General features: G+C 47.4%; 1 protein-coding gene across 2 annotated transcripts in view; it reads right to left on the bottom strand.

Moving 5' to 3' along the window:
• Positions 1-26,973, bottom strand: part of IMPL2 (inositol monophosphatase family protein) — a 160,963-nt gene that overhangs the window by 121,991 nt on the left and 11,999 nt on the right. For both annotated transcript variants that reach the window (XR_015264906.1, XM_086791542.1), the window contains exon 2: positions 17,284-17,362. Coding sequence is in view for 1 of the 2 variants with exons in the window: in XM_086791542.1 (XP_086647668.1) it covers positions 17,284-17,362 (79 nt within the window). In the remaining variant the exon portion in view is untranslated. The remainder of the gene's footprint in view (positions 1-17,283; positions 17,363-26,973) is intronic.

The raw sequence follows: 26,973 nt of genomic DNA, 5'->3' as shown, positions 1-26,973 counted from the left end.
CCATGAGGTAAGGCATGAACAGCATGACTGAACTCTTGCATAGAAAAAGGGGCATCCACAGCGGCACACATCTCCTCAGTGATCAAATGTGGCAATGCAATCCAAACCTTCCTTTGTGCCCTGTGTCTCAAATCAGAGTGCGGCTCAACACTAGGAAGCTGGCGATAGAAATCAGTGGCAATCTGTCAAACCATAAGAGGATCTGAGTGAAGAGTGCCATGTGAATCCTACAACTGCCTGACACTATCTCTGGCATGAGATGGGCCGTGAGTAGCAAAGAAATGTTTGTTACATCTGCCACCCATCTGTGTCCAAAAGGATTCCTGGGCATGGAAACGGTACTCCATGCGTTGCTCAAGAGAGTGATGAAGTTCTGCCCTAACAATACATAAAGAATCTGCAACCCATTGAGCATGAGGATGTTTCTCATGCTCTTTCTGCAAGGCAGCCAATCTATGTCTAATAGCCCTTTCTAAATCCAAGGCCTCTTGCCTCTTAGATAGGGCACATGTGTGATAAAAGTCACTAATATCACAGAGAGCAGAGGCCAGGCTTTGAGAGGCCTGTGAGAAATCATGAGATCTCCAAATATCAAGCATATGACATGATAGCTCTACATCTGAAAACAAATGATTAGGAATGCGTACATGGGGTGCTGATCCATGGCAATTTGGATCTCTAATACATAAAACCAATGGGCAATGATCCGATTTAGAGGTGCCTGTAGCAATAAAAGTATGCCCACCTCTATCAAGCACCCAATCATCCACATAAAATGTGTCGAACCGTGCATAAATATAGCTGCAATCATGATTGTCCAAGGTTGCTCCTAGGCAAAGAAGGTGGACAACAGAGTTGCTTTTCTTGCCAAAACATGATAATGAATATTCAAAATATTGAGTCCTCCTGGCTCCATTCATCTTTGGCGAACAAATCCATTCATTTCTCAAGAGCCGTAGAGCTTTCTTCTGATGTTTGGTTTTCCATCATTCTTCCATGGTGTGGGACATGAAAGCAGTAATATGTATCTTTGTCCATACCAATAGAAGCAAGAAAAGCTGCACATAAGCCATCAAGATGGACTATACAATCCTTAGTCACACATGTAAAGGCCACGTAGGCGATTGCCAGTAATCCAATTTTGCTTTCATCTTCTAAAAGACCCACTCTGTGGCATTAAAAACTGATACATTCCACCCCAATGGGTAACCCAAATGTCTAACAATATGTGCTGGTGGAAAAATCTGTCCAGACCATAATAAATTGTGCCAATCCAATGCTATAATAAGTGGTAGTAATTTGGATTTGCGAAAAATTAATGAGCAATCATGTAACTTCCCCAAACAATTGGAGAGCTGTCATAAGGGTTTGCAAATGTTGCGGAGTGTTTTTGGTGAAGAAAAAGGAATCATCGGCCATCTGACAATCACAAACCATGCAAAAGTCCTTGATCCGTGAGTTTGTCCATATATAGAAGCGGGTATCTTGGCAGACACTTCATTCTCTGATCACACCCCTGTTATTGTGTCTTTAGAGGACCCCTGGAGGCACGACAGGCATGTGAGCTTGAGATATGCAGCAAGATAGAGCAGATATGGGCAGGATTGGACTTTCTTTCAAGCTCTGATGCGTGCACATTGGATGAGGGCTTAGGGGAGATCAACGGTTTCTTGCAAAAGGCAGCCTAGAGCCGATTGGATGGTTTCTAGAAGTAGGAGAGGAGTCTTGCCTCTTTACAGCGGCTTTAGGAGAGGTCCCCAGATAGCCAGTGGATCGAGAGTCAGCTTGTTGCTGCTCGCACAGAGATTAGATCCATAGAGGAGGGTGGAGTACACGTATCATGCCAGGGCCTCTTTCTGGTCACAAGGGATTTCTTCGAGATAGCCGCCCCCCCTAGGAGGAGAGACGGTATTCGCAGGTTGCGTGGACAGGATGGAGCTATTGTTTCAGATCCCCCCCAAGTGAGAGCCATCGCCACGGACTTTTTTCGATCTCTCTTCACAGGTGCCCCACTATCTCCACAAGTGGTGGATGCACGCGAGAGGGTCTGGCGGCATACGTGGGAGGTGGTTCCATCTTCTCTTCAGCCATTCTTATTGACACCATTTACTGCTATGGGATTAGCGGAGGCATTGACGGCACTTCCTAGGGGCGAACGGGCTTCCAATCTCCTTCTTTCTTCGCCATTGGGACCTCATGGAAGGTGGCCTTCAAGCTACCTTTAATGAGATTATGATCACAGGTGCCATGCCAAAAAGGCTCTCAGAGGGCTTGAGTCACTTGATTCTCAAGGAGGGTGGTGACAGATTGGAGATCCAGTAGTGGAGACCCATCACTCTTCTAGGGACAGCCTATAAGATCTTGGCTAAGGCCATCAGCAGGAGACTTGAGCCTTTTCTCCTAGACTTGATCCACGACACTTAGACTAGCTTTGTTCAGGATCAGAGCATTCTAGACAACATCTTTACCTTCTCGGAGGCGACAGCTTCGGCAAGGATGCAGCAGCAGGACCTCATTGTGCTACTCCTCGACTTTGAGAAAGCTTATGATAGGGTGGATTGGAGCTTTCTGGAGGGTACAATGAGCCGGATGGGATTCCCCATGGAGTGGATTCGTGGAGTCTCAGGACTTTACTCAGCCTCACACAGCCAGGTTCTCATTCAGGGAGCCCATGACGATAGATTTTCCTCCCGCTCAGTTAGACAGGGTTGTCCTCTGGCACCTTACCTCTTCCTATTCGTCACTGAGGCCATGAGTAGTTTTCTCTCCATCCAAGAGACTGGGCTTCAGAGATTGCGTCTTCCCCTCCGCACACACGAGAAGCTACTGGACTCAGAGTTTGTAGACGACACAACAGCTTTCCTTGCAGGAGATGTGGGGAATCTCCAGAGATTTGCAGAGGCAATCGCGATTTTTTGCCGCACATCAGGAGCACAAATCAACTGGCACAAGCCGTGTGGTTTTTGGGTGGGCTCAGCACCAGCGCAGACTTGGCGACCAGTTGAGGCTTTCCAGTGGATCCTGAGGGGCACTTCAGTTCATTATCTCGGTTGCCAGGTTGGCATTCATCTCTCTCCCGTGAGTAGCTTGCCCTGCTTCTGAAGCTTCTTTACTGGAGCTCGGCGAGGCTCTCCCTAGCAGGCAGGGTGGTGGTGGCAAACCAGGTACTTCTTGCCACCATGTGGTACATCACTTCATGATGGGGCATGTATTGGCCGGGTAGAGCGATTGATCCAGAACTTCTTATGGGCCGGCAGTGATGAGAGGCCAGCCAGGGCCAAGGTGGCATGGAGAGTGATCATTCAGTCACGTCGCAGAGGGGCTAGGCCTCATCAACCCTGCTATCCAAAGCTGCGCCCTTTTGGGCAAGCTGATTTTTAGAGGCCTCCTTCCTGGTGGTGAGCCCCGGAAGGATTTCCTATTGGCCTGGATTTCAGCCCCCACTCCGAGTCTTGGGGGCCCTTGGCCGCGGAGTACCAGATGGATCTTCTTAGAGATGTGAGCCCTTGGTTTTAGCCTGGCTTTTGAGGACAGATTTGCAGCCAGTTTGCTTCGTGCTTGGGACCATCTTAGGCCAACCCTCAGACAAATAACTCCAGTTGCCTCAGAGAAGCGGCTTCAGTAGCCTTTGGTTTGGAACCCCCTAATCCATTTACCCAATGGCCACATGTATCTTGGGACGCCTTGAGCATGGGACCAGCCAGGCCTCTTGGAGATTGGATCGCCCACAAACAGTTACCACCGGATGTGAAGGAGAGAAGCCTGACATGGATCCAAGGTAGAGATAGGCTCAACATCGACATCGACTCAGCTATCCCTCACGGGTGGCTGACTCCCCCAGACCCGATCCCCCTAGTGTGGCTAGGCGTGTTTACCAGACATGATATCCTCGTGGTGGTTCACGAAGCAGATGAGGACAGTGGTCTGCTCACTTTTTCTATTGGATCCCATGGTAGACCAAAGAGATCTGAGCTTCCCTTGGAGGATTTCAATGGCTGCACCTTGCAAAGGGTGAGGGTGATTGGTTTTCGGCCACGGGAATGGCACATTGATCCAACACCGGCCAAGGTGGCCAGGGAGAGATTATGGCAGCTATGGATTTGGGAGTGCCAACCTCTCATGCGCCTTCAGTGGGACCCGGGAGAGTGGACTTGGCATGATCCAGCGAATCGGGAGGAGACTCTAGATGCCCCCGTCTTTGCATATATTGCATGGCGAGTCCACAGGATCCAAATGCCTAAGACAAATGGCACACCGGCAACAGCAGCACATTGGCAGTCTCAGGGCCTCTCAGAGCGTTTCCTTTTGGATTTCTGGAAGAGACTGTGGGACAGCTTTCGGCCTAGAAAGATCACCCTCTTTCTTTGGTAAAGGGCACACAGGAGTTTGGCCGTCGGTACTTGGCTGGCAGTTGGAGGTCAACCAGCAGCTTGCCCAAGATGCGGCCACCCCCAGGAGTCTCAGAGACACTGCCTTTGGGACTGCCCGAAAGCTCAGCAGATTTGGCAACAGATTCTACGCATCTTCGCTATGGACAGGGCACCGACCCGGATCATTACATGGGGCGCTGTAGCTTGGGCCACAAAGGCCGGAGTGGTCAAGTTTTATGAGAAGGATAGGGGAGGACCGGGCCTTAGGTCTCTCACCATCATATTGCAATAGTACCAGTCACATCCCCACCTGCAACAAGCGACTGGCAGCCAGGCTCATGCCAGAGATGGGAGATTTGCAGTAGCATAGCAGCTTGGCACATTTGGTGTGCTAGATGCAGTGAGGCTATCGAGGGTACCCACACTCCTCCGGCTAAGACCATCAGGAGCATATGGCTTAATATCATTCACAACCTCCGTGGTTAGTGGGAGAAGTTACAGGGAGGTTCTGACCGCATGCGAAAGCGGCGGGAAGCTTTCTTGAGACTTTGGAGACCTGGCCCTTTCCTCACAGAGAGAGGCCAATTGGCATTACAGACCACCTGTGTGGCTGTTCCCCCCCCCCCCCTCCCGCCTATGTGAGATAGCCTTCTCCTCACAGAGCGGCCGGCCGGAGGAGAAGCCTCTCTTCCCCTTATGCTCATTTGATTCCCACCCTTAAATGAGGCGAGTTTGTATTTAGCCCTTCATGGTTGTATCTAGCCCTTCGCGGCTGATTTTTCTATAACTAATTGAAGGATCTTTTTCTCGGAAAAAAAAATGGCACTTGGGATTTGGTGGATTTGCCTCGCGGCAAGAAGGCGATTGGCATTAAGTGGGTGTACAAAGTGAAGCGGAAAGCTGATGGTACTGTTGTGACAGGTACAAGGCAAGGCTTGTGGCCAAAGAATATGCAAAACAAAATGGCATAGACTGTGATGAAACTTTTGCACCTACCTCCAAAATGACCACCATTAAATGCGTGATTGCATTGGCTGCCCATCATGGCTGGAAAGTACATCAGTTGGACATTAAGACGGCCTTCCTTAATAGGGATTTGCAGGAAGAAGTGTATGTATCTCAATCCTTGGATTTGAGGCAAAGGGTTACGAAAGAAAAGTATGTAGATTGAAAAAGACATTGTATGGCCCTAAACAAGCTCCCTGAGCTTGGTATGAGAAGATACATGCTTATTTGACCAACCAAGGCTATCAAAACAGTCCGACTAAAAGTACCCTCTATGTCAAGGTGGATGAAGAGGATTTGATTGTGGTCATCCTCTATGTGGATGACATGATACTCACTAGGACAAATGAGGATAAAAATGCAGCATTCAAGGATGATTTGGAGGCCTCATTTGAGATGTCAGATCTCAGCCTATTACACTTATTTGGGCATACAGTTTATGCGGACAGACGAGGGCATTGTGCTACTTCAGTCCAAGTACATAAAGAGGCTGTTGGAAAGGTTTAGATTTCAGGATTGCAAGCCTATTTCTACTTTGGTAGAGCCCGGACTTAGGTTGAGCATGTATGAGACAGGAGAGCCTTTTGATAGCACATATTACAACCAAGATGTGGGCATGATATACAATATGGGGTGTCTCAGTTGAGTAAGTTTATGCACGGCCCAGGGTCAAAGCATTGGCAAACTGTGAAGCGAGTGTTTCAGTACTTACACAAGGCACCCAAGATCTTGGATTGTTTTATCCTGAGGGGGGTGATTGTTATTTACTTGCTTATAGTAATTCAAATTAGGTTGGTTATTATGACACCAGAGTGTCCACGAGTGAGAATTGCTTTTTTCCTTGGGCAACTCATGTATATCCTGCTTGAGCAAAAAGCAACCAACTGTGGCCACATCATCTTGCGAAGCTGAGTGCAAGGTAGCTTTTACTACTACAGTTGAGTGTGTATGGTTGAGGAGATTGATAGAAGTTCTTTGTGGGTGTCAACAGACACTCACCTCCATTCTCACTGACAATCAAAGTGCTATGGCTGTTGCAAGGAATCCAAGTTTCCATGCTTGCACCAAGCGTAAAGAGGTTCATTATCACTATGTTAGAGAGACGTTACATGTAGGGGAGATCAACTTGATCTATTGTCCTACACATGACAACATTGCAAATCTATTTTCGAAGGCATTGTCTCGAGAGAAGCCTAAGCTTTCCGCAAAGCTTTAGGCTTACTCCCATTTGAAGAGTGATCTGCTACCCTGAACATGTTCACACACTATAACTATAGGGGGGATTTGTAGGATTATACATATGTGGTAGTGACCATGTGAACAGGGGCTTACCAGGGGGCACTTTTTCCCTCTACACATCATAGAGGTTTTCTCCCCCTAGACATTTTGTGTGTCCGGACACCTATACTTTTACATTTCGGGTTTGAACTTACTATACTTGTGGTTGAACACATCATATCACTTCATTCCAGTGTATCCACACGTTTGAGTTCTTTATTTCTCCCTACTTTGTGTTCTTGCTGTTTTTTTGTGAATTTTTTCTGAACATAACCTAGCAAAAATATGCATGAGAGCTCCCTGTATTGTTGGTGCACCTTCTCCTGCTGTGCACCTGTGTGCCTGCACACTTTTGCCCGCCAACCACTTCCCCCTCTCCCTCTCTGCGCACCCTTCCTACTGCCCGCCATACACCTCGCCCCCCTACTGCGCACTTGTGCACCTCTGCATTTTGCTTGCCTTTCTCCTTGCCATTCCCCTCTTTGCGCAGCCCTCCTCCTGTCCACCTTTCACCTCGTCGTGCCCAAGAAAGTGCATAGGCAGTTCCGATGGGAGGGCTACCAAAAGCCAATAGCTAATTGCAAACGGGCGGGGTGAGAACCATACATAGACTCTCCCAATGAGGGTTTTCTTCATTTCATTGTCAATGTCACTTTGGAGGGTGAGAAGCTCGTCTTGGGAAAAATTAGTAGTTCTCACAGCCTGTGGGAGTGGAGAAAGATTGGCTTCGGTAGAAGCCATAATGCCATCAAGGGACTAGCGGCCAACTTGAAAACAAGAAGAATTTTCCATACGTTGATGCCGCAAGTAAGGAGGAGGAGAGGCTTATCTATGAAGGAGAGAGGGGAAAAAATCGTGAGGGCAAAGAAGAAGGCGGGTAGACTCGCAGGCTAAATGAGGAGAAGGTGAATGGCAATGCAAGTTTACTTGGATGAGGATTCTTCCAAGTTGACTTCAACTCCACGGAAGCCACATCTCAGGCACTTGGTGGTAGCCCATTTCCCCTTGGCCCGCGCAAATTATTCTTCTTCAAGTACCGATTGGAATTTTGATCGTGTAGCAAAGAATCAAGGCCTTACTCTGATTTCTTTTAGATTTTCACTCTTCCACGGGTTTTTGGAAGCTGTTGGTTTCCATAGGAACTGCGTTTGGTCAAGTCCTTGAAGTAGCTTCTCCTTCTTGGATACCTTCGTCTACTTCCCTAACGGTTTACCGCCACTTCTGATGGAGCACCCCAAATTTTTGTCATTGTCCCTCACTGATGGTTACATATTGTTACAAAAAGATCGGGTGGCTCACATTTGCGTCAGAGGACGGAGACCCAAAAAACCACAGATCTTCATGCAAAGAGCTGTTACAGTATGTACAACTCTCCATTCAGCTGGTACAGCCCTCCATTCAGCCGGTACAACAAGTACATGGGCTAGTAATGCAGGTACAATGGCTGGTGCAGCAAGTACAGTGGCTGGTACAGCATGTACAAGGGCCGGTACAACAGGTATAGTGGCTGGTACAGTAGGTACAGCCCTCAAATAAGCCAATACAACCTCCATTCAGCTGGTATAGTACATAAATCAGCCGGTATAGGGACAATGCAGCCATCAAGAGGCTATAGAAATAAAGAAACCTTCTGTTGAGGGGACATGTACTTTCTTGGATGATATCTTAGTACATTCTAATGATGAGGAAGAGCATAAAAAGCATTTGGATATTGTTTTTCAAGGATTATCCTGAAATACTCACAGCTTATGAAGAAGCTGAAGCTGTTGGGCCAGAAGCACTTCATTCATTGTCTAGAGACCAAGACAGATTCAAAGCCGGAGAGATATAGCACCCCTTGTACTCTTGATTCCTTGGTATCTAAAGAAATTTTTATTATGTTCATTTCATCATACCCAGTGAGAACCTTTTACAAGTGATTTTCTCCTCTCACAATAATGAGTGTACACAAAACTTGCCCCAAATAGGACCCTCACAAGAATATACTATGGTTGACCCACCCACCAAAAAAATTCTTTTTGAATGGTGCACTAAGGCGTTTTTCCATTTAGTGGTTTAGCGTTTTTCCATTTAGTGGTTTAAAAAAGGCATCACATGGATCTTTTGTTAGAAGTCATCTCCTGTCTATTTGTATACACCAGGGCCTCTATTGTGGGTGTGCCCGCCCGTATATCATTTTTCCACACTCCCCGTATTTTTTCCCTATTTTTCCCATTTTTTCCTAGTGGTGGGAGGGCTGCCAGATGATGCCAGGAGCACCCCAATGCTGGCCGACTGGACTTTCTTCAGGCGTGGGCATCAGGGCTGCTGGCCGACTGCTTTTGCACCAGTCGTGGGCATCAGGCTGCTGGCCGACTGCATTTTATGCAGTCGTGGGATTTTCTCCAGTCGTGGGCACTATCTGCTGCTGGCCGACTGCCCTCTAGGAGTTGTATATATTGTCCCTCAGCCCCCACCACTTTCTCATTCAGTATTTTCGGGATCTTGTGTATAGAGAAGAGTTTACACACCTATCTCTCTCTGTTTCTTGTGCTGATTATTTTCTGCAGTCTACTTGCTCTTGTCTACCCAAGTTTGGTTGTCATTTCCGCTGCATATTCTGACATGGTATCAGAGCCCTAGGCTCTAGGAGATCTTGGGCGTTTTTCTGAGCAAGAGGGGGAGCAACAGGTTGCTGATTGGTGGACTGTTTCGGGCTGAACGGGAAGAGAAGGTGCAAGAGGAAGGCGGGCAAAGGTGCTAGACAGCGACTTGCATATTTTCAGATTTTTTTTTCCCACCCACCCACCCTTTCAGGTTACTCTCCACGATGGCAGATTTACTGGAGATGGCTGAGAAGCACGTAAAGATTCCGACTCTCCCCACATTCCCAGTGGATCGTCAGTTGGACGGGTCCAATTACGGCATCTGGAAGGTCATGATGGAGTCAGTTCTGGAGTCATATGACCTTGCTGATTTTATTATCATAGGGGTGCCACGGCCGGAAGCTAAGGAAGGAGAGTTATTATCAACGAGGAAGGACCGAGAGGCACAGGCACACATGTGGGACCGTGTCAACGCCAGGGTCCGGTCGTTTATATTCCTCAATTGCACACCACAGGTGATCAACCATGTGAAGCACATGACGCTGGCGAGAGGCATATGGGAGCACTTGGCTTCTTTGTACAACAGGGTGTCACCCATGAAGCGGATATCCTTGGAAGTGCAGATGCGGGTTATGAACCCTGCAAAGTCTTCGACAATGCGGGAACACATTAACAAGCTGCGGGCCCTTCAGCAGGAAGTCCTTCAAGCTGGGAAAGAGATATCATCCGAAGATATGGCCATCACGTTACTTTCCCACTTGCCTGGTCAGTATTCCGCTTTCTATTCCTCGTTGATTACCTGGGAGGAGCTTGTGCCAATGGTCTTGGACCAGGAGAAACGTTTCACGAACCCTCCTCACGGTGGAGGTTCGGAGGCCTTAACTGGCCAACGGTCGAAAGGCTGTAGTACCAACAAGGGCAAAGGGAAGGCTTCACCGGAGAAGTCTTCTGAGAAGAAGCCTGATCCAGAACGAGAGAAGCTGAAGGCCGAAAGATCGTGTAATGATTGTGGCGAGAAAGGCCACTATTGGAGAAAGTGCCCTAAGCGGACAGGGAAGAGTGTTGATTCCTCAGCCTCAGCTGCGAAGACTCCGGCATTTGTGCACTTGGAGATGGTGGACTCCGATGCTTCATCATCTTCGAGCGAGGAGGCAGTTGGCTTCACCGCAAAGGATATCCGGGAATGGATTCTCGACAGTGGTGCTTCCAGGCACATGACTCCATCCCGTGACTTCTTCCTGGATCTGAAACGGCAGTCAGGTCGTATCTTTATTGGCGATAACTCTACTATTCCGATACATAGTGAGGGCCGGATGGAGATTATTCCCGACGGCAAGGGGGGCAAGCATGCTTCCCGTGTTCTTTATGTCCTTGCTCTGGGCTTTCATCTTTTGTCAATGCATGAGGTATGCAAGACTGGCTTTCGGGTGGAATTTGAGGAGCATTCAGTTGCTCTAAGGGACCGTGAGACAGGCAAAGTTGTTTGGGAAGGCGGTGTGGAGAATGGCATCTACAAGCTCTCTGCACTCTCCTCATTGACAGGCTCTCAGGTCGGAGATTTGTGGCACTTTCGTTTTGGCCACTTAAATGTGGATGCTTTGCGGCGCGCCTTCCGGGACTAGATGGTGGTTGGCTTGCCAGATGTTGGTAATAGGCAAGGACGCTGCAGTTCTTGCATACGTGGTAAGCAGCACAGGGAATCCTTTCCGAAGCAGGCTTCCAGGCGGGCTTCGAAACCATTGGAGTTGATTCACACTGACTTGTGTGGACCACAGCAGATTCCATCCTTGGGAGGATCTCTCTACTTCATGCTGCTTGTTGATGATTGTACCAGATTCACGTGGGTCTACTTTCTTTCCCAGAAGGACCAGGCTTTTGCTCGGTTCAAGGATTGGCACGTGATGGTGGAGAAAGAGTCTGGATATCAGGTTAAGACTCTCAGGGCTGATAAAGGAGGTGAATTCTCCTCGACTGTGTTTTTCAGGTTTTGTGCAGACCATGGCATCAAAAGGGAATTGGCCAATACCGGATCGCCTTCGGAGAATGGAGTTGTTGAACGTAAGAACAGGACTGTGGTAGAGATGGCGAGGACCATGCTAGAGCATCGAGATCTTCCTCGTCCACTTTGGGGTGAGGCTGTGGCAACAGCTGTCCATACCATTAACCGCTCTCCGACGACTTCTGTACCCCATATGACTCCATTTGAGGCATATTTTGGCAGAAAACCCGATGTCTCGCACTTCCGTGTCTTTGGGAGTGACGCGCATGTACATATTCCGAAGAAACAGAGGGGGAAGCTTGACTCCAAGTCCCGCAAGCTGGTATTTGTGGGGTATAACTCTCTTTCCAAGGGATACAGGTTGTATGATCCAGAGAGGAACGAGATTGTTGTCAGCCGGGATGTGGTCTTTGACGAGCATGTTCCAGCATCCACTGTCGAGGAGCCGCCACTTCTTGGAGATCCAGAGGAGTCTGATGATGATTCCCAGTCTACCACTCCAGTTGATCCACCTCAGTCATCACAGGAGGTTGAGCCCGCAGCTGGAGTTGAGCCCCCGCGACCACAGGAGGCTCCACGATCTGTTCGAGTACCTAGGTGGTTGTTAGACACCCTTCGGGAGTCAGGTGTCACGGAGCTACCCTCCGAGTGGACCACAGAGGACGGCCCTCGAAGATCACATCGAGTCCGAGATAAAAGCAACACGGCGGAGCTTCTTCAGGTGAACTATGCTTTGATGTCTCGTATCATGCGGGACAAAGAGCCCACTTCCGTAAAGGAAGCCCTTTCACAGGATACTTGGAGGAAAGCCATGCGGTGGAACTTGATGCCATCGAGAAGAACAACACTTGGGAGTTGGTACCGAGGCCGTCGAAGCGGTCAGTCATTGGTGTCAAATGGGTCTTTAAGACCAAGTACGCGTCTGATGGGTCGGTGGACAAACACAAAGCCAGGCTTGTGGCTAAAGGTTATGCTCAGCGGCCAGGCATCGACTACGAGGATACCTTTGCACCGACAGCGCGGATGACCACGATTCGGACCGTTCTTGCCCTTGCTTCTTCTCAGAGGTGGCCCGTGTACCAGATGGATGTAAAATCTGCGTTCCTTAATGGTGACCTGCAGGAGGAGGTGTACGTTGAGCAGCCTCCAGGCTTTCTTGTTCCAGGATCGGAAGGGATGGTTTACAGGTTACGTAAGGCCTTGTATGGTCTTAAGCAGGCTCCCAGGGCTTGGAATCAGAAGATTGATTCCTTCTTTATTCGGACTGGATTTCAGAGATCGGTTGCAGATCCGAACCTGTATCTCTTTCGGGAACGCGGCATGGTCACACTTATCATCCTTTATGTGGATGATCTCATTCTCACCGGCGGTCATGTGGAGCACATTGGAGTGACAAAGGCTGCCTTGTCAAAGGAGTTTGAGATGACCGATTTAGGCTTACTCCACTTCTTCTTGGGATTGGAGATCTGGCAGACCCAGAGGGGATTTTTCGTCTCTCAGCAGCGGTATGTTCATGAGTTGCTTGAGGCCTTTGGGATGGAGAACTGCAAGCCTATTACTTCGCCGATGGACCCGAACACAAAGTTAACCGTTACAGATCCTTGTGAGCCAGTTGATGCCTCGCAGTACTGGAAGTTGGTTGGTTCATTGATCTGGTTGCTGAACACCAGATTGGACTTGAGCTTCTCCGTGGGGCTGTTGAGCTCTTTTATGCAGACGCCATTGAAGACTCATTGGGACGCAGGATTGCGGATCTTGCGGTATCTGCAGAGTACGAAGGATCTAGGACTCTTTTACATAGGAGGGAATGGAGTCAAGCTCCAAGGTTGGAGTGACTCAGATTGGGGAGGAGATCCAGACACGAGGAGATCTACTTCAGGATACACTTTTACCCTCGGCTCAAGAGCAGTTTCTTGGAGCAACAAGAAGCAGCCAACTATTGCCCTTTCTTCGACAGAGGCAGAGTATCGGGCTGCTTGTGGTGCTGCTTGTGAGGTTGTATGGCTGCGGAGGCTGCTAGGCGAGATTGGGTTTCCACAGAGGGAGCCCACAGTCATCCAGTGTGATAACCAGAGTTGTATAGCTATTGCTCGGAACCCGGTTTTCCATGCCCGGACCAAGCATATAGAGATACAGTATCACTTTGTACGTGAGAAGATCTTGGCGGGTGACATCTTGCTACTTTATTGTTCGACGGAGGACAATGCGGCGGACCTCTTCACGAAGTCTCTACCTCAGGCTACGCTCAGGCGGCACTCTAGCTCCCTTGGGTTGGTTTCACAGCCAGGAGCTGAGAGGGGGTGTTAGAAGTCATCTCCTGTCTATTTGTATACACCAGGGCCTCTGTTGTGGGTGTGCCCGCCCGTATATCATTTTTCCACACTCCCCGTATTTTTTCCCTATTTTTCCCATTTTTTCCTAGTGGTGGGAGGGCTGCCAGATGATGCCAGGAGCACCCCAATGCTGGCCGACTGGACTTTCTTCAGGCGTGGGCATCAGGGCTGCTGGCCGACTGCTTTTGCACCAGTCGTGGGCATCAGGCTGCTGGCTGACTGCATTTTATGCAGTCGTGGGATTTTCTCCAGTCGTGGGCACTATCTGCTGCTGGCCGACTGCCCTCTAGGAGTTGTATATATTGTCCCTCAGCCCCCACCACTTTCTCATTCAGTATTTTCGGGATCTTGTGTATAGAGAAGAGTTTACACACCTATCTCTCTGTGTTTCTTGTGCTGATTATTTTCTGCAGTCTACTTGCTCTTGTCTACCCAAGTTTGGTTGTCATTTCCGCTGCATATTCTGACATCTTTTCCATATTTGGACTTTCCTTTTGAGGGTTAGTCCAACTCAACCACTATTCAATCGTCCTCCTTCACGCTCCAGTTATGCCCACCGCCTTCTCAGCTTCTTTTACAGCCGGTTTGATACAGTACAACCACCTTCTCAACTGCCTTTACAGCCAGTTTCATGCGGCACAGCCACCTTGCTTACCCTTGCTTGCTCTAGGCAAAGTGGTTTAGCGTTTTGTTGGCCATGGGGAAGCGCTGCTCCTTGATAGTTGAGGTAGCGAACCAAAGCACACCAACCGCAACGTATGTACTGCCCCTCTCCCAACCAAAGCACCAGTCGGCCACCGTGCTTAGCAGTGTTGGGCCACTGAGAAGGTAAGAACAGCACGACCAGAACACACCGTCAGCACACACATGCAGTCAGTTCGTGGAGCACCATTCAGCAGCAGCATTGCAGCGCTTACCAACACCTTTGTAGAACTGATTCATGGAACAGCGCTCAGCACCAGCATCATGGAGCAGTAGACCTCCAGTGAACATCGTTGAATCAGTCTTTCTCTACTCTCTCTGCACGTCCAGTTAGCATTGTAGAATCGTTCTTCTCTACTCTCTCTCTCTTGAATGTAGAGAGTTTATCAGAATGATGCAGCAGTCCAGTAGAACTGAATTTCTCTCTTTCCCTCTTGAATGCCTCACACAAAAAAAACTCAAAACAGGATGTCAAGAAGTTAGAGAATCTCTAATGCTTCACATAGAAACCTTATCCAACATGATGTTGACGCTTACAAAAGAGATTATAGGTAATATAATATTAGCACTATTCCCACTTTCTCTCTAAATCTTCTAGAGAATCTCTAATGCTTCACATAGAAACCTTATCCAACATGATGTTGACGCTTACAAAAGAGATTATAGGTAATATAATATTAGCACTATTCCCACTTTCTCTCAACAAGATTTAGAGAGTGCTTAATAGAAGATTACCAATAATGCTTCTAATTATACAAACCCCGTAGGATTTAGAAAAGCATGATTAGAGAGACGAGAATCTTGATGAGGACTTGATCATTTTAATAGATCCACATAGGATACTATTCTCACTAAGATAAATCCTACTGAAAACATGAATTAGGAACTTAACACAGTTAATTCCTACCCAAACATGCATCACAAAGAGCTCAACCACAAGCTAGATATGCTCCACAAAGTACTTGACCAAGAGCTAGAACAAAACCTCACAAGTTCCCATGAAAGATGGCTCTGATACCATATTGGAAATAACCCCAAAACTACAAGCACTCCATAAGCACATTAAGCAACAAGATAACTCAAGAAGACACAAGAATGATTCGGAAGGCAAGTTACTCTTTGTACAATGTATGCTCAATGGTGAGACTTTTGCTTCTATTTATGCTTCCACTATAAAGAGCTAGAATGTGGTTGCGATTGCAGCATTACCCTTGGTTGACAAATTCTCTCATATGTGGGGATTTTAATAACTCGCCAGCAAGAGATGATAATACTCCTGGCAATTCACACATGATTGCGCCTAAAAGAGTTGCTTAGCGCAATGCAATAACGCACATGGATGCACTTGATACTTGGTTGGCCAACTGTCCTAACAAGAAGGGGTATACCTTTCATCATAATGCTTATACAACTTACAGGGCAAGGCTTGACAGATGGTATTTGTTGAATGCGCCTAAATTGATCCTCTTACTTATAGAATGTGGGTGGATTACTCTTTGCAGCTCTCTCATCATGCTCCTATATGGCTGAGTTTGTGCTTTGACATGTCACTAGATTATTTACAGTTATCAGGTAAGAGATTACTGCTGATTAACAACAGTTATTTGACTCATTAGTATTTCAGAGACATGGTTGCAGATGTGGTCCTTGCTTTTTTGAAAAGCAAAAAAAAAAAATAGAGTTTCTCAACACAACGTGCAAATTAGTGTTTCTATAGAATAACATCTCAAATAAGGGTTTTGGAATAGTGATTACAAATTAGGGTTTTTGAGTTTCTCAACACAACGTGCAAATTAGTGTTTCTATAGAATAACATCTCAAATAAGGGTTTTGGAATAGTGATTACAAATTAGGGTTTTTGAGTAGCTTGGAGGTGTGGGAACGCCAAAACTGTGAAGTCCCCACCTTGCCCATGCAAAAACCATGAAGAATGGACTCTCATGGTCGTTGTGGGTTGTCCATGTGCTAGCAATATGCTGTAAAATGATAAGCTACTATGTGTTTGGGCGTCCACTTGACAGTGTCCCCTTGTGTGTGCAAACGTCATTTGATAAGAGTCCCCCTTGTGTGTCCAAACATGTAGTTGGCTGCCCACACTCACTCTAGTTGTCCATACTAGGAATTAACCGGGGTGCCAACCCTAGAGTCCCATACCACTAAGTTGCATACCCGCCTAGAGCTACTCTTGACCCGTAAGTCCAACATGCCTAGTAGATGTCTCTACCCCAAGGATAACAATCATAAGTGAGTCCAAGGTACTCTTTTATAGTCTAGTCCTTGCTATTATTAGCACCCAACCCTATTATTAGGATTGTTTTATATTTTTAGCCATTGCTTTCAAATGGCTCAAATGGCTCAAAGCCGATTCAAATCTCACCTTCCTAGCCCTTAGCCTCTTGTGCAGGTCCTATCAGCCCCCAAGCTCGGCTAAGCCCTAACCTTAAGTTAAAGTTGGTTTTTAATCTTAATCCTCAGCCTATATTAAACTTGGGTTAGCCATCCCCTTAACCCTAGGTCATCATCGACCCCTAGTTAACACTGGCCTCTACGTAATAGCACTATTACTAAGTCACCCAACACCAATGCTTGGCTGGGTGCCAGGGAAGTTGCTTTAGAATGATGAACACAACCCAACTAGGCACCCAACTCATATCAACTCATGCACTTGCCTAATGCTCAGATCAACAACTTGCAAGGTTATCTCTTTTCAACCTCTAACAAGTTCAGAGAAGAATTTACTGCCCTCTCAAAGAGACACTGTGCTCACACCCTCTAAAAGGCTCAGACAAGAATGCACTGCCCTCTCTCAAAGAGAAATTATTCTGGTTTTGAAAGCACAAGCTACAAATTCCCAACTCTACACACCAACACTTTAAAAAATGATCCTCGATGTGTAAAATGATGTTGTCAACTCTAAGCGTTAGGCACACTGAAAGACATGCACTAAGACAATTATAATTCCTACATTGCATGAGAGTCACATTAAAAAGTAATGAAAGCTACATCTGTACATTGCATGAGATGGAAACCGTTTAGAGACAAGAGAACGCATTGCTTGTTCAGCGGCTTGGTCTGCTATTGTCACAGGACCTGCAAACACCAATCGCCAAAGCAATATCAGGTGTGTACTCTTGCCAAAGCAATATCAAGAGTGTACTCTACAATAGACTAACAAAATGATATGACCACCAAGATGAACACACACATACCCAACACATCCATGAAGTAGGCGCCTAATTCCCTTGAGGGGAGGGAGAGGATAAGCCTTTCCATATGGATAGTGGGTGGCCATTGGGCCACCTCAACAGCAGCCACAACTCTACCATAAGTGGAGAGAGGATGCCCAATAAGCTGCCCACACTCTTTTACTCAAAAGAGTGCCTAATTTATGAGAGTTTGGCTGGCGGCCATCCAATAAATGCCCAAACTCACTTATAACCTATCCGCCCAGTCTTTAATGAAATGTGGATGCCCAAACTCACTTATAAGTTGTCCGGCCGTACTTTAATGAAGTGTGGATTTGCAAAGCAACACAATGAGCTAAAATACAAATAATATATACCGTCATAAGGCCAAATGAATCTGAACTTACGAATGAGCTAAAATACAAATAAGCTTAAACAAAGAGTTTAGGGTCACACCTACCACCTGTCTAGAAGGATCAAAATACAAATTCGCGCGCACGGTTCACGAGGGCGTCCCCTGACCGTTAACTAGACACACGGATCTTCCAAGCAATTAAACATTTCACGTGAAAACAGTTCCAGGCATGCAAGTATGCCATGCATAAGAATGTATTGGTCAATCTCCCTTTCATTTAGCTTGTAGTAGGCAGTCACTCCGGGCATAGATAATACATCCCCAGGCCAACCGGAATACCATAATCTGGACATGAGCGCGGACCAAAATCTCCAACCTCTCATATCCAACCTACTGGCCCTTGGTGTAGACATCAATCCCCTACCATGAGGTACCAGCCCACATGACCCTTGGCATAGACGTAAGTCCCCTACCTACGAGGTATCATGTCCACACTATGGAGCCCATCCACAGGTCCAAAAGCATAGAGAATGCCCAACTAGTGACACTCCGCTTGTCATGTGCACAGTGTGTATCTACTGTGTGCTACACACACGCAAGACTAGTTTCGAGGCTTGGGGAAGCTTGGAACTAGGCAGGCTGATTGACGAGCTGAGTTAGGGATATACTAACGGGCGGGCACCCAAGTATGGACGGGCGGGCACCCAAGTGTGGACGCCCGATGACCGGCCAAGAGCCTATAAAAGGGTGGCCAAGGTTAGTTATTGGGGAAAGAGAGTCTCGCGAGTTTGTGAGAGCTCTATGGTCTTGGAGCCTGGATCTAGTGCAGACGTGCACCTGCTTTACGCAACCGAGGCCGGCAGCAATCTCGAGGCCCGCGAGGGCAGCTTCGTGGCTGTATGGGACGTCGCGAGGAGGAGATTGGTCGGTACGTCAACCTAGTTAGCTCAGCTCGTGGCTCGGTGGGGACAGCCAAGACCGTGGGCTTGCCCACGGCTATCATGGTTGGGAGGTGAGTCAAGCCTGCACCCCCCCTTTGTTTGTTTGTTCGTTTGTTTGCAGGATTCAAGTCTCGTACCAGGAACGATCACGAGGAGATCCGTGGGGATTTGACAGTGGTATCAGAGCATACCTCGTGAACGAGCAAGTCGGTAGGTAGAGAAGATGAGGTCGAAGAACAGTATGTGTTAAAAAGCTTGCTGTTTTTTCTATGCAATCTGTTGTTTTCAGATTTAGTATGAGTTTTTCTTCATCAAAGAAACCCATGTTGATGGGGATGGTAGATGGTAGGGTCGTTTGCCTTGCAAGAAGTAGGGAAGTCGCTTGTGCAGTTGTACGCATGAGCAAGTCGGGAGAGAAAACAGAAAAAAAGCATGGTTTGCTTTTCGTTGAACAATTGAGAGAGCATTTGAGAGAAGGAGGCGCTGGCGGGTTTGTGCGCTGGCAGGTGTTGACGTTGGCTATCGAAAGCTGGCAGCCGGTTCAGCGTTCGAAGGCAGCCCTGCTGGCGGGTGCCTAAGGCTATATAGGTAGGCGGCCAGACCTACGTAGCCAGGTAGCAGGCGCCTTGGCCTACGCAGCCAGGCAACCAGCCTAGCGCAGGCGCCCAGGCCAACGCGGCAGGCCTACGCGAGGCTGGCGCAGGCAGCACTGGCCGACAGCTGCAAGTGTGACGCACACAGGCGCCGGTAGCTCATCAGGCCGCGACGGCAGCAGATGACGTCTGCAGACAGCACGCCGGCGGGGTTAATCCACGAGGAATGAGAAAAAAAAACAAGGAAAGCACACGTCTTTTTTCGAGCTTTCGTTTTTTTTTTTTTTTTTTTTTAGGTTTAAAAACTCCTCCTCCTAGGTTTCAAGGTGTTTTATTTTTTTTTTAAGAGTTTAGAATATATATATATCCATATATATATATATATATATATATATATATATATATATATATAAACACAAAAGCAAAAGCTAAAGATAGCTTTTGGGGGCTTTTAGTTTTTGTGGAAACCTTTATAAACCCCCTTAAGTGGGCTTCTTGCCACACATCTCTCAAGTTTTCAAGCTCTCAAGCTCTCGAGTTCCCTTGCACTTTTGTTGTGCAAAGATCAAATTTTCTCTCCACTTACCCTCTTCACGATGTCAACCCAAGAATCGGAGTTGGAGCCCCTTGTGGAACGCGAAGGCTTGCCGGTTACGGAAGGTACCGATGCCGATCTTTTTGACGATTTTGTGTCAAAATCAGATTTCCAAGAGTTCAAAGTAGCTCTCAAAGCTTCTTCGTCGGAACGTCAGGCACAAATCGCAACCCAGATGCAAGCTTTGCAGAACTCCATCGCTGTATTGACCACTACCCTCTCTACTTTCTTGGGTATGGATACTTGGCCTCTGCTTTAGGCCCCAACATTACTCCGCAACCGTTTGGGGGCAAGCAAAAGCAACGCACCAAGGAGATCGTGGACACGTGGCTACATAAGTGGCAAGTTCACTTTCAGTTTCATCCATATGATGACGGAAAGAAGATACAGTTAGCAGCAGGTTTCCTGTCCGGCAAAGCTTTGCTTTGGTGGAAGGAACTCAACCCTAAGCCAACGACTTGGGCACAATTCGAAGACATCTTCAAGAAAGAATTCCTCAAGAAAGAGGATGATTATGATGTTGTTGCCCGGTTTTCAGCTTTGACCATGACCTCGCAGCACCTCACTTATGAGGTCTACCTCCAAAAGTTTCGTGACTTGCAGATAAAAGCTACAAAGATGGATCCCACTACTCTTTTGGGGTTTTTCGTAACTGGTTTACCAGACTCATACCGATTACAGGTTAAAAATAACAAATGTAAAACATTGGACGAGGCAATTCATTCAGCTCGTATCTATGATGATACAATGGTCTCTTCCAAGTCGAAACCCATTACCGAGTAGGGGAACAAGCATAAAAGAAAGTTCTCCGCACCTATGGCTAACACGACTGAAGGAAAGTCTTCGGACCAACCTTCGAAGAATTCCAGTTCGACACCAGCGAAGAAGAAACGACTCCTTAGGGCTTTAAAGCTCAAGAAGAAAGGACGTTGTTTTATCTGCGAAGAAAAAGGACACATGCCTAACGAGTGCCCAAAGCAAAAGGGTACCAAGACAAACGCGAGACCCAAGCCAAAGGCAGCTAACCAGTTGTCTTTGACAAGTACGTCAATTACTGTACTTTCTCGCCCTAGTACTTGTTCTGATTGTCTGTTCAATTCTAAAGTATTTGGCTTGCATGATCTTCTCCGAATTTATGGAGAAGTGAATGGCCATAAGATTCACATTCTTTTAGACCCTGGTAGCTCACACAACTTTGTTAACTACAAACTTGTGCAGAAATTGAGTCTTGATACGACACCCAGCGATCATACCTATGAGGTACGCCTACCTGCGGAAAGGCAAGTTTGGGATCGAAAGGTGGAGATACTTCCAATCCAGATTCAGGACTACACAGATACTCTGGAATGCTATGTAATGCATCTAGAAAATGTAGACTTGTTATTAGGGATTGAGTGGTTTAAGACTCTTCAAGTCTAGATAGATTGGTCTATAAATATTTTTTCTTTTCAGCATAGGGACACCAAGTATAGTATTTTAGGTGATTGTATTCATCCCTCTCAGGGACCTCTTGTAAATACAATTGATTTTGGAAATATAATGGATTCTTCTTTGTATACCGCTTTCCATTGTGTATTGATTCCACTTTCTTCCTTTCTCATCCCTTCCTTGGATGTAAATGAATTAAGTGTGTTTGAAAGCAAAGAATTACAGAAGATACTTGATTCGTTTCAAGACGTATTTCCTAAGGAACTGCCATCGGGTTTACCACCTGAACGGGCAGTAGATCATCGTATTGACCTGATCCCTGGTGCTCATCCTGTCAGTCTTCCACCTTACAGGATGAGCCAAGCTGAGGACGATGAGTTGGCTAAACAACTCGAAGATTATTTGAGGATGGGCCAGATCCGTCCAAGTAAATCACCTTGGGGTGCACCTATGTTGCTTAGAAGAAAGAAGGATAACACCTGGAGAATCTGTATAGATTACAAGAGATTGAACAAGCTGACCATTAAGAACCGTTATCCTCTCTCTAGATCAGATGACCTGATTGACCGGTTAGCAGGAGCGATATATTTCACGAAGATAGATTTACGTACTGGATATCAACAGATACGTATTCATGAAAGGCATGTCGAAAGAACCACCTTTCAGACTAGGTATGGCCATTACGAGTTTCTCGTATTACCTTTTGGGTTAACCAATGCTCCAGCCACTTTCCAGCAAATGATGAACGATCTTTTTTGTGAACATTTGGGGAAATTTGTGGTGGTGTTCCTGGATGATATTTTGATATATAGTCGTACTCTTGAGGATCATGTCAGACACCTCACGATTGTCTTATGTCATGTGCACAGTGTGTATCTACCGTGTGCTACACACACGCAAGACTAGTTTCGAGGCTTGGGGAAGCTTGGAACTAGGCAGGCTGATTGACGAGCTGAGTTAGGGATATACTAACAGACGGGCACCCAAGTATGGACGGGCGGGCACCCAAGTGTGGATGCCCGATGACCGGCCAACAGCCTATAAAAGGGTGGCCAAGGTTAGTTATTGGGGATAGAGAGTCTCGTGAGTTTGTGAGAGCTCTATGGTCTTGGAGCCTGGATCTAGTGCAAACGTGCACCTGCTTTACGTAGCCGAGGCCGGCAGCAATCTCAAAGCCTGCGAGGGCAGCTTCGTGGCAGTATGGGACGTCGCGACGAGGAGGAGATTGGTCGGTACGTCAACCTAGTTAGCTCAGCTCGTGGCTCAGTGGGGACAGTCAAGACCGTGGGCTTGCCCACGGCTATCATGGTTGGGAGGTGAGTCAAGCCTGCACGGGGGCCCTTTGTTTGTTTGTTCGTTTGTTTGCAGGATTCGAGTCTCGTACCAGGAACGATCACGAGGAGATCCGTGGGGATTTGACACCACTCAACTATGACATGTCAATTATACACTTCTTGAGGATTGAGCGTTGTTCCCCATACATCTGCACAGCTTGAGTGTGCCCCTCCTCCGCATCTTCTCTCCTCACAACCATCTCCCCCCCCCCTCCCCCCTCCGTCGCCTTCCCTACTTCTGCCTTTAGCATCCCACCTTCTGCCTCTCACCCTTCCACCCTTCCCGCATTTGTCCCCGCCTCCCACTATTTGCCTCCAGCCTCCTGCCCGTCACCCTCTGTGACTCCCATCTCACGTCGCCTCCTCTAGCCTTCCCGCCTCTCTTTACCCTCTCGCCTCCCTTCCACCCCTCCGCCTCCCTCCCGCCCTTCCACCTCCCTTCCCTTCGCGTCCCACCTCTCCTCTTGCACTCTTCAAAGTACGGAAATTTTTTTGTGTTCAAGTCGGCTGCCCATCCCTTGATTGGCATTATGGTGCCCAAGCAAACCTTCTCCACCCCCACAGGCCAAGAGAACTATCAATTTTTCACAAAGCAAGCTCCTCATCCTCCAAAGTGATATCAACGATGAAACTAACACAACTCTCATTGGGAGAGGCTATGGCTCTCACCCCTTCCGTTCACAAGCGATAGATTGGCTTCTAACACCCCGCTCATCGTCGAAACTAGTTGCGCACTTCCTTGATGCACGTTTAGTTGGGTGAGGGCTCTTCCAAGTTGACATCAACTCCCCCGAAGCCACATCTCAGGCACTTGCCGGCATATGTGATGTCTCCTCATAGCGTATTGTATCATCCTCATTACATTCCCACAACAATGCATCCTCATCACTGTGACAATGCAATTGCAAGGCATCCTCATCCTATGCAAAATCATGCTGGTATGTAACCAAGGATGCAAAGGGGTTAGGGTGTTCCACTGAATGCTCAGGGGTTAGGGTGGGGGTCCAGGGACGCCTTCCATCCCTAACCACCACCCCCATCGATGTGTGGTCTGCTCAGATGCAAGCACGGCAATAGGTGAAGTTGTAGAGGGAGACATTTGATGAACACATCCACAACACCTCCTAATGCAACCTTTGGATCTGGGACAATCTCTAGCAAGATGACCCGAATGGCGGCAAATACGGCACTGATCTGATCTGCCAACAATCTCCATCCTTTGTCAAAGATGTGAACCATCCAATCTCTGTACCATGATGTAACCATCAATGATGGATGGGTTAGGAACAAGAACAAAAACTTGGGTGCCTCATGAGAAGTGGCAGTACTTCTAGGACCTAACCAAATGCAGGTCCTATGAAAGCCAACAACTTCCAATAAACCTGTGGAAGAGCAGGAAATCTAAGATAAATGGGAGTAAGGCGCTAATCCTCTACCACCACAGGATCAAAGTCCAGCCAGTACTCAAAGAATAATTTACAGGGGCCAAGGGGAAACACATGAGGTAGCAGGCTAGCTCACCTCTCAACCACGACCAACATCCACCGATCTCCCCCGGCAAGGCTAGGGCTCCAGCACAATTCCACAAGCCAATGTCTATCTTCGGCATCCCATACCACCAAAGCCTGCTTGAAGGCCTTAGACACGCCAGCCTATGTACTCGCCATGTGCATGGCATTAGCATGTCTGCTCTTTTGGTCTAAGACAAACCTTGAGTGGTGCATCCACACAACTATCTAATAATAACCCAAGCCCTCACTTATATAGTGATAACGGTGCCATGAATAGCTAACCTGCTATAAACAACCATTAAGCTTGTTTATCATTCCAAGAACCCTAGCCAAGTATCTCCCTCATATCCTTAATCTCAGGGGTCCCTAACCTCGTTGGATTAGATCCCTAATCTGTAGATTGGGGTCCAGGTACATAACATACTTCCCCTTTTCAAGCATTTACTCTTAAATGAAATTAGGGCAGCGCTTACTCACACTAGTTTGCAAGTTGAGTCCATGGGCCTGTGGGGTGGTGTTGGAGCCCTAGCCTTGACTCAGGGGAGATCAGTGGATGCCGGTCGTGGTTGAGAGGTGAGCTAGCCTGCCACCTCATGATTTGAATTGGTACTGAACGTGTTTCAGGTTGTGATTAGGGCAGATCTTGGGGAGGACTCTACAGTTGGTATCAAAGCAACCCTAACGCAAAGGCTGACGAAGGTATGCGTGTCTAGGCATAGATGTTGGGATTCCAGGTATACCTCTCATCATTTCTCTTTCCCTAAAACTAATTGCTCTGTTGTTGAAGTTTGTATTTACAAGGCTTTGTTGGCGTTAAAGTATGTGTGATATTGTGAGGGAGAGATAGAAAGAAGCGTTGTTTTTTATGTGTATTTTGGGCTTGGTCGAGTACCTAGGAGAATGCCTCGGGAGGGTGACTATGGACATGGCCTAGCCAAGCTAGCAGCAGCCAGCACACAGGCCAGCAGCAGCCAGCCCCCTACAGCACGCCAAAAGTGGCACACAAGCCAGCAGCAACCAGCGGCCTACAGCAGGCCAAAGGTCGGGCACAGGCCAGCAACAGCCACTCTAGCTTGCTATAGGCTGCCTCTAGCCACCAAAGATGGCGCCAACCCATGGCAGGAGGCAGAAGGTGTAACATGCGGAAGCTTCAGGGGAGATCGGTAACTTCAATGCTCAGAAATCAGCACACTTTTCACAACAGAATTAACGTACAAAACTGAATGAAGATGTGCAGAAAATAGAGAGAGAGAGGGAGAGAGAGAGGAAAGGACATAGTATTGGGTCCCAAATACCCTCTGTAGGGCCCCCATCACGAATGGTGTATTTGCTTTATTAGAATGATGTAAATCTGAAAGAAAATACAAGAAAACTTGACCTTTCTTGGCTGAGAAATCTCTGCCCTTGACCTACAGTCCTTCACCCCTTTGCATTAGCAAGCCCTTGGTTGTCCTGGCCCTTTGGTTGCTTGAGCACTTGGTCAATTATGAGATAACTCAATGGATTATGGGCTCACCTATTTATACTACCAACTAATAGCAATCGGCCAGCATTAAACCAGGCGGCCGATCTGAAATAATTCACATAAAATTTGCGCATCTCTGATTGGCTAGCTGGGCATCAGGCGCATGATTACAAAGGGGCCGGGCATTGTCTTTAGACTGTTTTGGGGACTAAGCAGCCTGTATGGGCTGCCCCATACTTGCCCTTACAGCCCTAAATAGGCTGTATAGCCTGTATGCTTCCCCTAGCCTGCCCCTAGGGCTGTCCTACAGCCCCTCCATGGCTAGTGGGTTCAGCCAAGGCCTTCCTGGCCCTCATGGGGGTGGTTTTAGACTATCCCCATGCCCACACAAAGACTCGGGGTAGCCCTATGGGCTCGCCCCTTTTCCTAATAGCAAACCCTAACTACCTACACAATGATGCACACCTGACCTCAGACGACTGGGATGGATCCCTGGCTGACTTGTCCCGGACTGGGTTCACATGGGACCAGTTTACCATCCCAGGTCCTGCACCTTCTGTACATATATGTCTACGTGGCATCCAAGTGCAAGATGCACGTGACATCCCCTTCTGCTTAACTTGACGGAAGTTGCATAGCCTCCAAATAATCCGTCAATAACGCCGGATAGTCCTCGAAAAACTCTTTGTCAAGCCATACCACTTCGTGGGTCCCTCAGTCCTGAAACTTCGTGAGGAATTGTCTTTGCCTTCGGCCAGAGCCATGCTTGAAATGGTGCAGAAGAATCTATTTTGGAACCATAACCTCTGCTTCATCAATAATATCTGGTTCCGCCTCGTCTTTAACTTTTGAAGGGATCAGACCTGCATATGGCTTTAACCAACTGACGTGAAACACATCGTGCATAGTCCAACTCGAAGGTAGCTTTAACTGCATGGATACCTCATTAATCTTTTTCTGGATGGGAAAAGGTCTGAAGCTCCTAAAAGACAACTTTGGGCATCGCTTGCCCACCTGCTTCAACCTTTGCTTCATAATCCGAAGATAAACCCAATCCCTAAAGTCACGGCCATAAAGAAAATGTTTCGAATGTTTCAAGGCTTGTATAATTGCAAGGAGTTCACAATCGTAGACTGAGTAATTTTTCTCTGCGGACAGTAAGTAACTTACGAGACATTTAAGCTACTGGATGACCATTCTGTTGTAACACACCTCCAATTGCAATGTTACTCGCATCGGTGATCACCTGAAATGGCTCGTCCCACGAGGCAAGTGCTGAACAAGGCACGTTTGA

The sequence above is a fragment of the Cibotium barometz genome, chromosome 56 (assembly GCF_041138505.1).
Source record: "Cibotium barometz isolate CiBa-2024 chromosome 56, ASM4113850v1, whole genome shotgun sequence".
In the NCBI taxonomy this organism is placed as follows: domain Eukaryota; kingdom Viridiplantae; phylum Streptophyta; class Polypodiopsida; order Cyatheales; family Cibotiaceae; genus Cibotium; species Cibotium barometz.
This window is presented reverse-complemented; position numbering and strand designations above follow the sequence as displayed.